This window comes from Pelophylax lessonae, assembly GCF_965119305.1.
Source record: "Pelophylax lessonae genome assembly, chromosome: 5".
Taxonomy (NCBI): domain Eukaryota; kingdom Metazoa; phylum Chordata; class Amphibia; order Anura; family Ranidae; genus Pelophylax; species Pelophylax lessonae.
In genome coordinates, this window is record NC_138772.1 from 415321798 (window position 1) to 415338070 (window position 16273).

Genomic DNA, 16273 nt, shown 5'->3' on the forward strand with positions numbered 1-16273 from the left:
ATTATTTTAATAAAATATTAAATAAAGCTTTAACGTTACTTGTTAATGCACACAAAGTGAAAAATTTGCTATATTTGATTTGTGGTCATTAAAAGATTAGAAGATTTCATCCTACTGTAATCTACTTTTGAGCATCAATAAATCTTTTTGCAGTCTTTGGTCATTTTGGTACTTTAGTGTACCTAACTGATTGGGCTTTTGAGGTGCATTTTGTATTACAGTTTAATGACTTGTCTTGAATCATGCAAAAGGGTTTAATGGATTGTAATTCAAAGTATAGCTTGCTATGACGATTATTACAAAGTGGAATTTCCCATTCTCAAGTCTCATACCATAAAGCACATGCATTGTACTAACTAATGTCTAATAGTAACTGGTCCTTAAGGCAGTTTTGCTGCCAGGTAGTGCCAGTGTGCAGTGGATACCTTGTTTTACCCAATGATTGGAAAGCCTCATTTTCAGTCTGCATCCTGATGGACAGTTGACATTTTTATGTCTTGTGTATAAATTTTTGAGTTAAACTTAATCTTAAAAAAAAAAATATATATATATATATTATTTTCTTCCCGTTGTGCAGAAATCTAAGCCATCAGGAAGAAAACCACAAGTTGCTCGACACTTGGCACAGTCCTTTTTTCTCGGTGAAGGTAAGGTGCATAAAAAAAATGTGTAATTGCACAATAATGCTAAAATCTAGCGGATTAGAAAAAAATTAGCTGGCTTGGATCGCATATTTTTTTCAATGTTATCTTGTGCAAAGTGAGGAGTTTTTAATCCTTTTGCTGCCATGGACATAAGGATTACATCTATGATTACTAGTGACAGTACTTATTAGGGATGCACCGATCCGACTTTTTTGGTCCCGATACCGATCTTTTGCTTTGTGAAATCGCCGATCCCGAGTCCGATCCGCAAGTACTGTTTTGTGAGCTTATAACAAAATAATACTTCCGGATCGGTATCGGCAGATACCTTATAACATTGTGCATTCAAAATCTAAAATATCATGGGTTTAGTCTTTAAGAGGTTAAACTTCCCTCCTCCGGCAGACGGAACGAAAAGATACATTGTAATCATTAAGTTTACTTAACCACTTAAGCCCCGGAGGATTTGGCTGCTAAACGACCAGAGGGCATTTTGCGATTCGGCACTGCGTGACTTTAACGGACAATTGCGCGGTCGTGCGACGCTGTACCGAAACGAATTTGGCGTCCTTTTTTTCCCACAAACAGAGCTTTCTTTTGGTGGTATTTGATCACCTGTGCGATTTTTTGATCACGCGCTATAAACAAAAAAAGAGCGTAAATTTTGCAAAAATAGCAATATTTTTCCCTTTTTTTTATATGAAATTCCCCCAAAAAAAAATGTAAAAATCAAAATTTTTTAATATTTTCGGCCAATTTGTTTTATGCTACCTATGTTTGGTAAAAAAAATCGCAAAAAGCGTATTTTGATTGGTTTGCGCAAAAGTTATTGCGTTTACTAACAAAGGGAAAGATTTTTGTCATTTTTGTTGTTTTTTTTTTTAACGCGTAATGGCGGCGATCTGCGATTTTTTTTGCGGTACTGCGACATTGCGGCGGACAGATCGGACCCTTGACTGACATTTTTGACACTTTTGGGGTTACCAGTGACATTTCTACAGTAATCAGTGCTATACATATGCACTGTTACTGTAAAAATGCACTGGTAGTGAAGGGGTTAACTTTATTTGAGAGGGAGGGGCTGTGTGTGTCCCTAGGGGCGTGATTCTAACTGTGATTGGCTGTGGCTTCAACTGTATGAGGAGTGATCAATGGATCTACATAGTAGATCCATGTGATCAGCTCTCATACAGAGAGGAGAATGACAGGCAGCTTGTTTACACAAGCTGCCTGACTTTCTCCCTCTCCCCCGCCGATCGCAGAGTGGCCGGCGGCGATCGGGTCCGCCGGTCACGCGCGCGGGGGGGTCCGTGACCACGCGGGAGCGGGAGCGCGCCTCCGGCGGCGCGCGCTCGCTCCCTAAACCCTCACAGGCGAGCGACGTAGACCTACGTCACTTTGCCTGTGAGGGGCTGACCGCCCACGTAGATAGTCGTGCGGCGGTCGGCAAGTGGTTAACTGGGAGAGTTGAAAGGCATTTGCAGGAGGCTCTTTTTTTTCTTTGACAGCTGTTCTCTGCTATAAAGAGCAAAACCGGATCGGCCCGTGGATCTGTTAATTTTACCGATCCCCCGATCCAGCTATTTGCCCGTATCGGGGCCGATATCCGATCCGAATATCGGATCGGTGCATCCCTAGTACTTATGTAAAAAAAAAAAAAGAAATAACTATAATGAAACCTAAAAAAATATAACTGCCCCCCCCACACACACATAACATAGACAACATTATAGGCTGCTTATATACTGAGTTACCGTGTATGAATGTTGACATGCTTTATGTTGCCTGTTAAAAAGTGCATTATGCAGGTCATTTGTCTTTCTGCATGGTGCATTCATGCTCCTAACACTCAGAAACACAGATTTTTTGCAATGAGGTTAATTGACAAGGCAAGTAGGGAACCATTCATAATGAATGGTAGGAGGCCACCAGGTCCCCAGGTCTTCAGAACAATCTTAGTTTTTCTTTTCTTAAGTCCTAACAAGTATTTTGCTTGGAAACTTTGCCCTTGGATACATTGCTTTAATTTACTACTATACTATTGAGTATTATTTTGTATCTCTTACAATTATATGAGGGTATTGACATTGGTTTAAAGGTAAAAAAATATTAAATTACCATTTTGGTTTTACTGTTATCTGGTCTCCACTTGTTCAGTGCACAAAAAGGTGTACAAATAAATTGGATGTTTGTATATTGTATGTTTTTAATATTGTATATGTGATGGGTCTTTGAAGAGGCTCTGTACACGAACCCCAGGATGTGCTGAAGAAGAAATCTTTTGTTCATTTAGTTTAGGCTTTTTTCTTTTTTTCCCTTTTTTCATTCTTTGAATAATATGATTAAGATTTTTAAAGAATTGTTTTTTTGAGTTGTTGTATTTAATGAGAATTTTTTTCTTTTTACATTTTTTTTTTTTTTTTTTGAGATGTGAATTTTGACAAGGCGGAATTGCATGTTCTCTGCCGTTCATTGACAGACGCAGATCCATATTCTTCTCAACCATTGGGTTATGCTGCCCCTACAGGAGTAGGACACCAGGCAGGAAAAAACTTTACCACGCCTGTAACGGAACCTCAACCCACACTGTACTTGTGGACTTCTGTCGGTATGCGGCTTTGTCCCAGTCGTGAATATAGATATCAGATTTTCCAGCCGCCCCCATATAAAGCTAGCCGACAACTTAGCTTGTACTGGAATCTTCTCCTTTATTGAACAGTTTCACGTGCAATTTATACACACATCAGCACATCCCCCTCCTGATCAGATTAGCACACACAGGTTAGGGGTTCCTGATTACATTATGCAGATGAAATTGTATACAGAATAGAATTACCCTGAACTAACTATATAGCCATCTGGACAGAACAATATGTGAGTTCATTAACATTTAACAATGGAACAGACAGGCTTAACAGAATACATGTCTCACCTCAATACACAAACAATAGGGTGAGCCTGTCTCTGCCATTGAAGTACAATACACATTAGCATAAGTGTAAATACAGACCCCATTTGAAGCAATCCAAGCCATAATCTCAGTGTCCATTAAGCATGTGTCTTTCACTCTCAGTGATGGCGAGTACCGTCACAACGCCTATGGGGCAGTCCTTGAAGGCATACACCCACTCACTCTACTGGATTCAATTTGTTTCTGCCTAGTTTAGGAGTAGGACCCGGTCTTAGCTTGTTTTTTTTTTTTATTTTAAAGGAAACCTTTGTTAATTTATTAGCTAGTTATGTTCCTGAGAGAACTGCAATCAACAGCCAGACTGGGTTTCGGACTGGATATTCTAGATCCTTAAGGTCTCCCAGTCCAGCCAGCGAGCGTGTGCAGGTTATAGTCCCGCACTAGGCCTCGCCACGATCGAGCCCCATTTGACAGGGGCTGGCCTGCGAGTGAAACACCTCGCCGGAACGCACATGACTGGGTTTGGCCTGAGTCACAGTGTGCCCCTTGTCTGTCAGCACCCCCACCCCGAGTGGAGAGGTAGTCTGTCCAGAGTGGCACCCACCCGATTGTCGTTGGTATGGATATTCTAGCTCCTTAAGGTCTCCCAGTCAAGCCAGCGAGCGTGTGCAGGTTATAGTCCCGCTCTAGGCCTCGCCACGACCGAGCACCATTTGACAGGGGCTGGCCTGCGAGTGAAACACCTCGCTGGAAAGCACATGACCGGGTTTGGCCTGAGTTGTAGTGTGCCCCTTGTCTGTCAGCACCCCCACCCCGAGTGGAGAGGTAGTCTGTCCAGAGGGGCACCCACCCGATTGTCGTTGGTATGGTAAGTAGTGTACTCCCATTGCTCTTGTGGTCTTGGGGTGGACGTGGGCCCCTCCTTGGGATGGTCGGCCCCGCGGGTTCCCTTCCATTTCCCCCAGCCCCTCTAACAGTTACGGTGGTCTTTTGGCCCCAACCTACCCCCGTGCCCCCCCCTCCCGGGATTAGGTAGGAGCTGACTTTGCCACTTGCTCCAGTAAGTGGGGCTGATGCAGTTGCTGACTAGGCTGTCTGAATCACACACAGAGGGGTCTTCGAGCAAGTTCCCGGCCCCATGGGGGTTAGTGACTGTAGCAAGGATGTCCTTTGGGCTTCCTGTGGTGGTTATAGGCTTGGGGGGAGTGGATGTTTCTTCATCCACAGGTCTGCGCCTCACGTGTCTGGGTCGGGCCAAAAATATAGTCCGCGGTTTTGTGGCCTACTCACGGCTGTCCGGGTGCCTGAACCGAGCTGACCAAGATGAGGTGCCTGACCAAGCTGACCAAGATGAGGTGCCTGAGAAAGCTGACTGGTGGATGCCTCATGCGGTCTGATCGAGCCAAAAATTGAGGCTGCGTCTTGCGGCCTACTCGCGGCTGACAGAGCTGGCTGTCTGAGTGACTGACCAAGCTGTCAGGGTGACTGACCAGGCTGTCCGAGCTGCTGATCAAGCTGACGGTGGACTCAGGCCGCGGCTTTGCGGACTACTCTCGGCTGGCTGTCCGAGCTGTATACCAGGCTACATAGTTACATAGTGAGGTTGAAAAAAGACATCAGTCCATCCAGTTCAACCTATGATGTGTGTGTGTGTTTGCTGTTAACCGTACATTGTATACCCCTGTATGTTGTGGTCTTTAACCACTTGCCGACTGCCTAACGACAATTTACGTCCGCAGTCAGCCCCTCACAGGCAAAGCGACGTAGGTCGCTCCCGCTCTGTCACAGACCCCCCCCCGTGCGAGTGATCGGCGGACCCGATGTCCGCCGGTCACTCGCGATCGTCGGTCACTCGCGATTGTCGGTTACAGCGGGAGAAAGGCAGGCGTCTAATGTAAACAAAGCCGCCTGTCAGTCTCCCCTGTGTAACAGCACAGATCATTTGGTCCTGCTATGCAGGACCGTTGATCTGTGCTGTTACACACACAGCCACATCCAATCACAGTAAGAATCACGCCCCTAGGGACATACTTAACCCCTCCCTCTCAAATAAAGTTAACCCCTTCACTGCCAGTGTAATTTTTACAGTAACCGTGCATATATATAGCACTGATTACTGTAGTAATGTCACTGGTAACCCCAAAAGTGTCAAAAATGTCAGTCAAGGGTCCAATCTGTCCGCCGCAATGTCGCAGTCCTGCAAAAAAATCGTTAAAAAAAAACAACAAAAATGACAAAAATCTTTCCCTTAGTTAGTAAACGCAATAACTTTTGCGCAAACCAATCAAAATACACTTTTTGCGATTTTTTTTTTTTTTTTTTTTTTTTTTTTTTTTTACTAAACATATGTAGCATAAAACAAATTGGCCTAAAATGTTAAAAAATTTTGATTTTTACATTTTTTTGGGGAATTTCATATAAAAAAATTTGAAAAATATTGTTATTTTTGCAAAATTGACGCTCTTTTTTTTGTTTATAGCGCATGATCAAAAAATCACACAGGTGATCAAATACCACCAAAAGAAAGCTCTGTTTGTGGGAAAAAAAGGACGTCAAATGCGTTTGGGTACAGTGTCGCACGACCGCGCAATTGTCCGTTAAAGTCGCGCAGTGCCGAATCGCAAAATAGGCCCTGGTCAGGAAGGGGGTAAAATCTTCCGGGGCTTAAGTGGTTAAGGTGCCCATCTAATTGTTTTTTGAAACTATCGATGCTCCCTGCTGATACGACAGTTTGCGGAAGAGAATTCCACATCCTTACTGCTCTTACAGTGAAGAACCCCCTGCGTATTTTAAGGTTAAACCGCCTTTCCTCTAGTTTTAGTGAGTGGCCATGTGTCTTATTGTATTCCCTTTCTCTGAATAGGTTTTTCCATATGCTAGGGTTGCCAGTACAGTATTTGTACATTGATATCCTATCCCCCCTCAATCGTCTCTTCTCCAGAGAGAATAAGTTCAGTGCTTGTAGTCTTTCCTCATAGCTGATGTCCTCCATTCCCCTAATTATTTTTGTTGCCCTTCTCTGGACTTTCTCCAGTTCCAGCACATCCTTCCTGAGGACCGGTGCCCAGAACTGGACAGCATACTCCAGATGTGGCCGGACCAGAGTCTTGTAGAATGGGAGAATAATCTTTTTCTCTTACGTCCTCTGACAGTCGCCGCCTCCTCTAAGTCATCACTGTTGGGTATTGACTTCTACTCCGCAGGAGTAGCTAGGCATAAAAACGTAGTCAAAAGAAGAAAGGCGTTTGCATATACACACCCATGGGGGCTGTCCCATCTGGTCAATACCCCCCTGCAGTGACCACTCCCAACTCAGTTTCTTTCTGCCTAGCGTCAGGAGTAGTTAGGATTCCCTGTGCTGGGGCTACAGTCTCAGCCTAACTAATCTTTTATTGATTTTCTTTGAAAATGTCAGTTTTTTCTTACTTTACTAGCTGTTTATTTTGTCAGCTTTTAGTCTTTAGTCGGATCTTCAGATGAAGATGGATCATGCGGTGCTGGGATTCGGACTGACCGCCCTGGCTCTCCAGGGCAGAGGGTCAGATGGACCCCCAGCCCGCCATCGAGCGTTCAGCCGTGGTTCGTCCTGGCACTATGAACGACCCATCCCTGCTCGCAGCAGGGATGCAGCCGTGAGGTGGCTACCTCACAAGACACATCTGCGATGCTGCAGCATCATGTCCCTGGCTAACGGCACTCCCGAGGACAGCGGCTTTCCGTTCTGAGAGGCTCTCCACGCCATCTGGTACAGGTAAGTACTTCTGTGTGGGGCCTCTGTGTGGGGTGGCAGTCCTGTGTTGCTGTGGTCCCCCATGTCTGTGCCTGTGTGACTCCCTGATGCGGTCCCTGTGGGGATCGCTTGTGCATGCGCTGCTGTATGTTATTGGGGGTCCCCTTCCCTGTGTTACTTCGGTGCTTGTTGGGGGTGCAGACTGTGTGCGGCCGCAGCGGGGTATACCCGCGCGGTCCGCCATTTTAGGTATGGGCAGGCATGTTGCTTCACTATGGGCAATACTACATGCTGTTTTTGGCGCCATCCGCCGCCATTTTGCGGTAGCAGAACGATCGTTCCGACCGCATGTCCGCGGCCATGTTGCCGGAGCCTTCCATTCAGTCCTATGGGGCAGCCATTTTCCCTGAGTCATGCAGCTTATAGTTCAGCCCACTCTGACAGCACTTCCTTTTCCTCTGAAGCAGGACATCGGTGGTAACACTCTGCGGGGCTCTGCAGATTATCTCTCTCAATTACCTTCTGTATTGTCATTTCTGGCTCAGTTTTTTCTTCTCCTGTTTGGGGGTCTTTGTCACTGTAGCTGTAGCGGTGGGCTGCGCACTCCGCAGCGGTCTTGAAGGGGCAGTACTAAATTTATTGCACTGTTGTTTTTTCGGCTGGAGCAATGGATTCTCAGGACAGCAAATTCCCCCCAGCTCTGGTTTTTCCCTGTCCCGCTGAGTTTCATTACACTGTTAATGAACTGTGGCGCACTTTAAAACGTCCATTTCTGGTACCTAGTCGGTTCAAATTGCTTTATCCTTTTGCTCCGGCTACGGAATCACGATGGTGTGTGCCTCCGCAGGTGGATCACACTGTGGCAGTCTTAAACAAGGCTACCTTGGTTCCTTCAGAGGATACCCCGGTTTTTCGGGATCCCATGGACCGGCGGTTGGAGTCTCTCGCACGCCATTCCTATACGGTGGCGGGCTCGTTGCTCAAACCCATTTTCGCGTCCGTTTTGGTGGCTCCGGTGGTGGCTGATTGGACTAAGGTGCTTAGGAGCAACCTCGTGTCTGATGCTGTTCAACCTGCCCGGCTGGATATGGTGGATCAAATTCACCAAGGAATCATGTATTTGTGTGATGCGGCCTTAAATGAGGCCCCTTTGGCAGCACGCCTGTCTAGTGTCTCGGTGCTTAACCGTCGACTAATCTGGCTGAAGAGCTGGTCGGCTGACCAGTCCTCGCGGAAAACAGTTGCTGATTTTCCCTATGCTGGTTCTCGCCTTTTTGGCGAGGCTTTGGATACCCTGGTAAAAGGCATCACAGGGGGCAAGAGCACTATGCTGCCCCAGAACCTGAAGAACAAGTCCTTTTGTGGCAAGCGGGGTTCGGCGTCTCGATCCAATCAGGGGTCCTTTCGTGCCTTTTGGAACCAATCGAAGGGCAAGCCCTTCAAGGGCCAGAGTAACCAGAAGAAGCCCTGGGCGGGCAAGCAGAAGTTGGGCAATGCCGGCTCGGCGGGTCAGTCCGCCTCCGCCTGAAGGGGCACCCTCACCCAATTCCGGGGTGGGGGGACGTATGCGCGGTTTACTCCAACCTTGGCTGCTCCGGGTTTCGGACAGGTGGGTTCAGGAAATCGTTCGATCAGGTTACAAGATCGAATTCCTATCCCAGCCAGGGAACAGCTTTTTTGCTTCAAATCTCCATTTGCCTCCTGGGCGTCTGCAGGATCTGCACCAAGCGGTGCGGGACCTTCTTGCTCAGGGGGTGATTGTCCCGGTGCCTCATCGGGACAGGTTTCGAGGATTTTATTCAAATCTGTTCACTGTGCCCAGGAAGGAGGGCAAAGTACGTCCAATTCTGACCTGAAAGTGCTGAACCGCTTCGTGCGAGTTCAAAAGTTTCGAATGGAGTCTCTCCGTTCAGTGGTGGCCTTCCTGAGTCCCGGAGAATTCCTGGCCTCAATAGATCTGAAGGATGCCTATCTGCACATCCCCATTTTCGAGGGTCACCAGAGGTACCTTCGGTTTGCTATCGCGGAGGACCACTATCAGTTTGTGGCGTTACCTTTCGGTCTCGCTTCGGCTCCAAGGGTTTTTACCAAGGTGCTAGCGCCGGTTCTTGGCCTGTTGAGGGCACAGGGCATTGGGGTACCTAGACGATCTTCTTCTGAGATGAGTGTCCGCCAAGACCTTCTGCGCGATCTGTCCACCACGGTGCAGACGCTACAAGAGTTCGGTTGGACTATCAACGTCCAGAAGTTGAGGTTGTCTCCATCGGTTCGTCTTCCCTATCTGGGAATAATCCTGGACTCTGCTAAGGCGAAGGTGTTCTTGCCGGAGGACAAGCTCCGGACCTTACAGGCCGAGTTCAGGTCCCTCAGGGACAATCCGTCCTCGTCACTCAGGACCTGTATGCGAGGCCTGGGGTTGATGGTGTCGGCCTTCGAGGCGATACCCTTTGCTCAGTTTCACACGCGGGCTCTCCAGGCGGAGATCCTGGCCGGGTGGGACAGACTCCCTCAGTCCCTGGATCTGAGTGTCTCATTGAGTCGTCAGACGAGATTGGCTCTTCTGTGGTGGCTCCAGTCCCCGACGGTGTCGGAGGGCAAGTCCTTCCGTCCGTTGTTGTGGACGGTGATTACCACAGATGCCAGCCTGTCGGGCTGGGGTGGAGTCCTGGGCAACCTGTCTGCCCAGGGCACTTGGTCGGAGGAGGAATCCTCCCTCCCGATAAATGTGCTGGAATTGCGAGAGATAAAACTCTGTCTCTTCCAATGGTCGGACCGTCTTCGGGGCCGTCCTGTTCGGGTACAGACGGACAATGCTACCGCAGTGGCTTACATCAACCGCCAAGGGGGGACCAGGAGTGCCTGGGCGGCCCGGGAGGTGACCGACATTTTGTCTTGGGCCAAGACTCATGTCCCGGCGATTTCAGCAGTTCACATTCCGGTTGTGGAGAATTGGCTGGCCGACTATCTGAGCCGCCAGACCCTGGACCAGGGGGAATGGTCACTACACCCGGAGGTCTTCCAGATGCTGTGTGCGAAGTGGGGATCCCCGGACATGGATCTGTTCGCATCTCGTCTAAACCACAAGGTGGAAAGGTTCGTGGCAAGAACGTGCGATCCTCTGGGAGACGCCTCGGATGCGTTGGTGGCCCCTTGGCATCAGTATCGTCTGATGTATGCCTTTCCTCCGATTCAGTTGCTGTCCAGGTTCCTCCGCAGGTTGGCCTTGGAACCACACCCGGTGATTCTGGTGGCGCCGGACTGGCCACGTCCGTCCTGGTACGCCGACGTTGTTCACCTGGCAGTGGCGCTTCCGTGGCGGCTACCACTGCGGGAAGATCTCCTGTCACAAGGTCCGATCTTCCATCCTGCTTTACAGTCGCTAGTTTAACGGCCTGGCTGTTGAGACCCAGGTCTTAAAGGATAGGGGTCTCTCCCTGAGGTCATCCCTACCCTTGTTAAGGCTAGGAAATCCTCTTCTGGTAAGATCTATTACCGTACTTGGAAGGCTTATTTCGCCTGGTGTGAATCCAGGGGGTTCTCCTCTCGCTCTTACTCGGTGTTGCGAGTGCTGGCCTTCCTCCAGTCTGGGGTAGACCAGCGCCTGGCGCTGGCCACAATCAAGGGCCAGGTGTTCCCCACTGGCTATTCTTTTCCAACGCCCTGTGGCGTCTCATTCCCTGGTTCGCACCTTCATTCAAGGTGTGCGACATTTGGCTCCTCCCGGGAAGGAGCCCTTACCTCCATGGGACTTGAACTTGGTTCTGTCCGTGTTACAGCGTGATCCGTTTGAAAACATACGGAGGATATCGTTGCCTCTGCTGTCCAAGAAGGTCGCCTTTTTGGTGGCAATCACTTCGGCTCGCAGTGTCGGAACTGGCGGCGTTGTCTTGCCGTTCCCCGTACTTGGTGATTCACGAGGATAAGGTGGTCTTGCGTCCACGCCCCTCCTTTCTTCCTAAGGTGATCTCTGAGTTCCACCTTAATGAGGACATTGTCCTGCCTTCGCTTTGTACAAAGCCTAAGCATCCTAAGGAGTTTGCTCTACATTCCTTGGATGTTGTCAGGGCGATCAGGGTTTACCTGTCGTCTACGGAATCCTTTCGGAAGACAAATTCCCTCTTTGTCCTTCCTGAGGGACCTCGGAAGGGCATGGCTGCGTCCGCAGCGACTATTGCCAAATGGATCAGACAGACCATTGAACAGGCTTATGCCTTGAAGGAACGGGTCCCACCCTTCCCTGTTAAGGCGCACTCTTCCAGATCTGTGAGTGCGTCTTGGGCCTATTGCCATCGTGCCTCGGTGGCACAGGTGTGCAAAGCTGCGACTTGGTCGTCGGTGCACACTTTTTCCAAATTCTACAAGGTAGACGTTCTAGCATCGGCTGATGCCTCCTTTGGCCGCAAGGTTCTCAGTGCGGCAGTGCCATGAAGGACCCTTGTTTTTTCTCTGGGTCCCTGGCTGTTGGTATTTGCTTTCCTGGGCGGTTGCTCCTGTTGAGCTTTGTTTTCTCTTGCCCAGAAGGTTCTCTTACTGTGCGTGTAAGATTCCTTTCTCTGATGGGGTACTGCGTTGCCTTTTCTACGGTTGCGCCTCCCACCCCTCTACACTGCTTTGGGACATCCCAATAGCGATGACTTAGAGGTGGGGGCGACTGTCGGAGGACGGAAGAGAAAACTGAATTTTTGTAAAATCTTACCTGTAAAATTCCTTTCTCTGAGTCCTCCGACAGTCGCCGCCCCCGCCCCACTTTTGGGGTTGTTGTCTTATTACCTACTGCTATGCTACCAAACTGAGTTGGGAGTGGTCACTGCAGGGGGGTATTGACCTAGTGGGACAGCCCCCATGGGTGTGTATATGCAAATGCCTTTGTTCTTTTGAAAAGTCTTATGCCTAGCTACTCCTGCAGAGCGGAAGTCAATACCCAATAGTGATGAGTTAGAGGTGGCGGCGACTGTCGGAGGACTCAGAGAAAGGAATTTTACAGGTAAGATTTTACAACAATTCCATTTTTTTTCTTCAACTTACCTGTAAAACCCTTTTCTTGGAGTAAATCACGGGACACAGAGGTCCGTCCCCTCTTTTCTGGGATCTTCATTGCTTGCTTTAAAAACTGAGTCTCTTCCTGTATGGGAGGGGTTATATGGGAGGAACTTCCTGTCTATTTGTTGCCGGTGTCCAATAACCTAAAGGTAGCATATAACCCGGATAGTCAGTAATGCTGGCTCTGTGTCCCATAATGTACTCCAAGAAAAGGATTTTACAGGTAAGTTGAGGGAAAAATCCTATTTTTCCCATGCCCTGCACAAGGTCATGCTCCTTAGCCATCACTTTGCACCAAAAGTTTTTATGCAGCATAATGCCTAAACCTGCTTTGTGCCCCTTAGCCAGGTGTAGGCCAGTCTCTTGCAAAATTGCAACATCAATGTGCATTTTTTTAAGGTGGTGAAGGACCATGGATGATTTGTTCGGTAAATGTAGCCCTCTCAGGTTTCATGTCACAAGGTTCATATAGGGTTAGAAAACGAAAAGTCATTGGAGATGAGCCTAGGGGAGTGTCCCAGCACAACTCTGCCCATCTCCCTGTATAAGGGACCGTGAGTAAGCAAAACAAGGTGTAGCGACTAGTCAGGTGAATGGCAATAGAAAGGTGAATTCACATGCAACAAAATATCAACATTAGCGGTAGATTAGTTCTCACTGTGTTCTTCCTTTTTTGTTGATGTAAGCTTGTATAGAGTGCTCTGTAAATAATAATAAAGAAGAAACCCCCCGAGAACATTTGTCCCATAATCTGGCAGAGAGCCTCTAGGCCTGCCAGTTTAAAAAGGTAAGGGCCTGTGGGTGGGCATTCAGAGAATATTTACTGGGGATTGTCATAGCTGGTACCAGTGGGGTTAAGCCTGTAAGTAGAATTTCCATGAAGACAGTAGACAGAGGCAGATGCCAAATGCATGTACAAAAAAGAAAAGTAAGTAAAAGGTAAACTAGGGGTTGGCATAGCTCCAGTTGGGAGCAGGTGCAATCTCCTGGGCTGATGTGGGGGTTTGCAGACGAACGCAGAGAACCTGCACTGGGTGCCTGGGACAGGCGACCTAGAGAGGAGGTAAGATTGAGAGATTGTAGTAGGTGGGTTCCTTCCTCTGGATATACAAATGGGTGAACTTTGTTGTTGGGTGCCGAGTTCTTGAGAGTAGCTGGGTACATCATAGAGAATTTTACTTGTTTGCTAACCAACTTTTTGTATGCAGGAGTATAGGCTTTGTACTGCTTGGAAACCTCCAACAAAAAATTTGAGTAAAGAAAGGGCTGATGCCTACAAGAAGATAATTCTGCACTATATACACACGTTGAATTTGAGCTTTGTCAACATAGACCAAGTAGTGAGCCATGACAGGTTGTTGTTGAGTAGTGTTGGTTCATGATGCTCCAAATCCGTGCGCTAATTTCACTTTCAACGTGTCAGGGAGACCCTGCACTAAAGATACATTAGGAGCTCAAAGCTTGCTCAGCTGCTCAGGGATCTGTTCTCAAGGTCTTCAGATTTGTCCACCAGTGCAGCTTGCTGCTTATGGAGGGTCTTGGACTGTATTTGGCAGGAGTTTGTGCTATCCTCCATGTTGCTTACCCGCTGTTCTAAGACCTTAGTACTGGTCTCAGAAGCGATTAGTTGTAACCAAAAATCCTGGAGTTGTTGGGAGAACAGCTCTTGGAATGAAATGAGACTGGGTTTGAGATGTGCTGCAAAGTCAGCCACTAGCATTATGTAGTCAATGGGTAGTGGAGGCTCGCTTTGGTAGTGGTGTTTTGACGATAACTTTCTCCATAACCGGGTGATAGTGGTTTTAATCCAGATTGCGCCAGTCCTGTTGAGTCCTTTGGGCTGGAAGAAATGTAGCAGATTAGCAGCAGGCTGGAGCTGCAACTTACAGCATCTCATTACATCAGGAACTGGAAGAATTCTGTTTTAAAGTAAATTTGTACCTTAACTTGCTGAATAGGTTGAAAGTTAGGCAGGGCTATGCATGCTTGCTCAGGTCTACTTTGGCACTGAGTGCTGGCAGTGGATTTTGACGGTAGGAAAGGCAAATACTAGCTTTGTATGGTCCTTACATTAAAGTGAACCTGCTATTTTCGCTCTAAACAACGTCTGTACAGATTTCCAGGAGGATTAACTGTTTGTTTTCATGAAAAAGTAGGCCTTTTTTTTTAAAAAAAAACATTATCAACGGTAATACAGTGATAATCCAGCAGATGATCCTTTTTTTTTTTTTTTATCATCTTCCAGAGACTTTAGCAGATTGTGCAAAAGATCCAGCGGATATTGTATGGAGTTCCAGTGACAGCAATTTGACCAATGATGAGGTTGAAGAGTCAGTTTTTCTACTTTCTGAACTATCCCATCAGAGTGCCAGGAGATTGCAGGTGTCAGATATGCCTGTTTCTTTAGAAGGTTGCAGTGGAGGTAAGGGAACTTGTTTTGATTTTGATTCTTTTTTTTTATAACTGTTGGCAAATATGCAAAGCTGGGGAACTCTTAGTCCCGGTTCACACTACCGCGACTTGTCAGGCGATCTGTCAGCCTGACAAGTTACGGTCCATTCTGTGCTACGGGAACCATTCTAATAGGAGCGACTCAAGTAGCTCCGACTTAGAAAATAGTTCCTGTACCACTTCAGGGCGACATCGGAGCGACTTGCATTGACTTCCATTATGTGAAGTCCGTGCAAGTTGCACCGAAGTCACGGTGCACGTGACTTCACAGGTCGCCCCCGAAGTCGGATCGCCATAGTGTGAACCGACACTAAATCACACTGAAAAATATGTATTTCCTAATTGTACAGAATAGGACATGGGCTTCTTTAACCACTTACCGACCGCTCACTGAGCTGGTACTGCGGCAAAGTGGCTCGATTCCATCCAGTGGCGTAGACCTACGTCGGGCGCGATCACGGCTCGCAGGGCACGCTCCGATCCTGGTCTGATTCGGCAGAGAACCGATCAGTCACCAGATAAAGACCAATAATTTTTGGTCTGGATCTGGTGATCGGTTCCAGCCAATGGCATCATGTCCCCTGCCTATGTAATGTAAACACAGGCAGGGGAAGTGATGTAACTGTCCCTTCTGGAGCCCTTTTGGTTCCAGGAGAAGACAGAGAGACATCAAAAACGTGAGTTCCACCAAACACTACACTGACACACCTCACATAGGCACATTTAACCCCTTGATCACCCCTGATCACCCCCAAACCCCTCACAGTGAACACTATATACAGTGGTATACAGATCTTTTACTGATCACTGTATAAGTGTCACTTGTGACCCTAATTTGCGCTTGCATTAGGCCCAAATAGGGTTAGGGCACCCGCCATCTATCCCCTAATAAAGTTTTAACCCCTTAATCACCCCCAGTTAACCCCTTCACTCCCTATCACACTGTGCACTTAATACAGTACATAGGTAAATACTGATCACTGCATTTAGTGTCACTTGTGACCCTAATTTGCACTAAGCCCAAATAGGTTTAGGCCACCCGCCATCTATCCCCTATAAAGGTTTAACCCCTTGATCTCCCCCAATTAACCCTTTCACTGCCAGAGTGTTCACTATATACAGTGATTACCGATCACTGTATTAGTGTCACGGGTGACACAGCTTAGGCTAGTTAGAGTCAAGTACACTAACACACACACACACACACACACACCTCCATTACTAGTATAGTGTTTGAACAGATCAATATCTGATCTGATCAGAACTATACTAGCGTCCCCATAGTTTAGTGTTCCCAAAACGCAGTGTTTGCACAATCAGCACTAAATCCTGCCAGCACCTGCATTTAGCCCCTCCGTCCAGCCCACCCTACCCAGGCAAGTGTAGTAGTCAATAGATTAGTCAGGCCTGATCTCTGCTAGCACTAGCGTTTTTTTTTTGTAGCGACCAAATAGTCCTTGACAACCAGGTGCTTTTTTACCTGTTAGTCACACTACT

At 47.6% G+C, this 16273-nt stretch overlaps 1 protein-coding gene across 1 annotated transcript in view; it reads left to right on the forward strand.

Moving 5' to 3' along the window:
- The window catches only part of SPIDR (scaffold protein involved in DNA repair), a 1142289-nt gene that overhangs the window by 43544 nt on the left and 1082472 nt on the right, over positions 1 to 16273 (forward strand). The window contains exons 3-4 of the mRNA XM_082258691.1: positions 578 to 652; positions 14573 to 14747. Coding sequence (XP_082114817.1) covers positions 578 to 652; positions 14573 to 14747 — 250 coding nt within the window. The remainder of the gene's footprint in view (positions 1 to 577; positions 653 to 14572; positions 14748 to 16273) is intronic.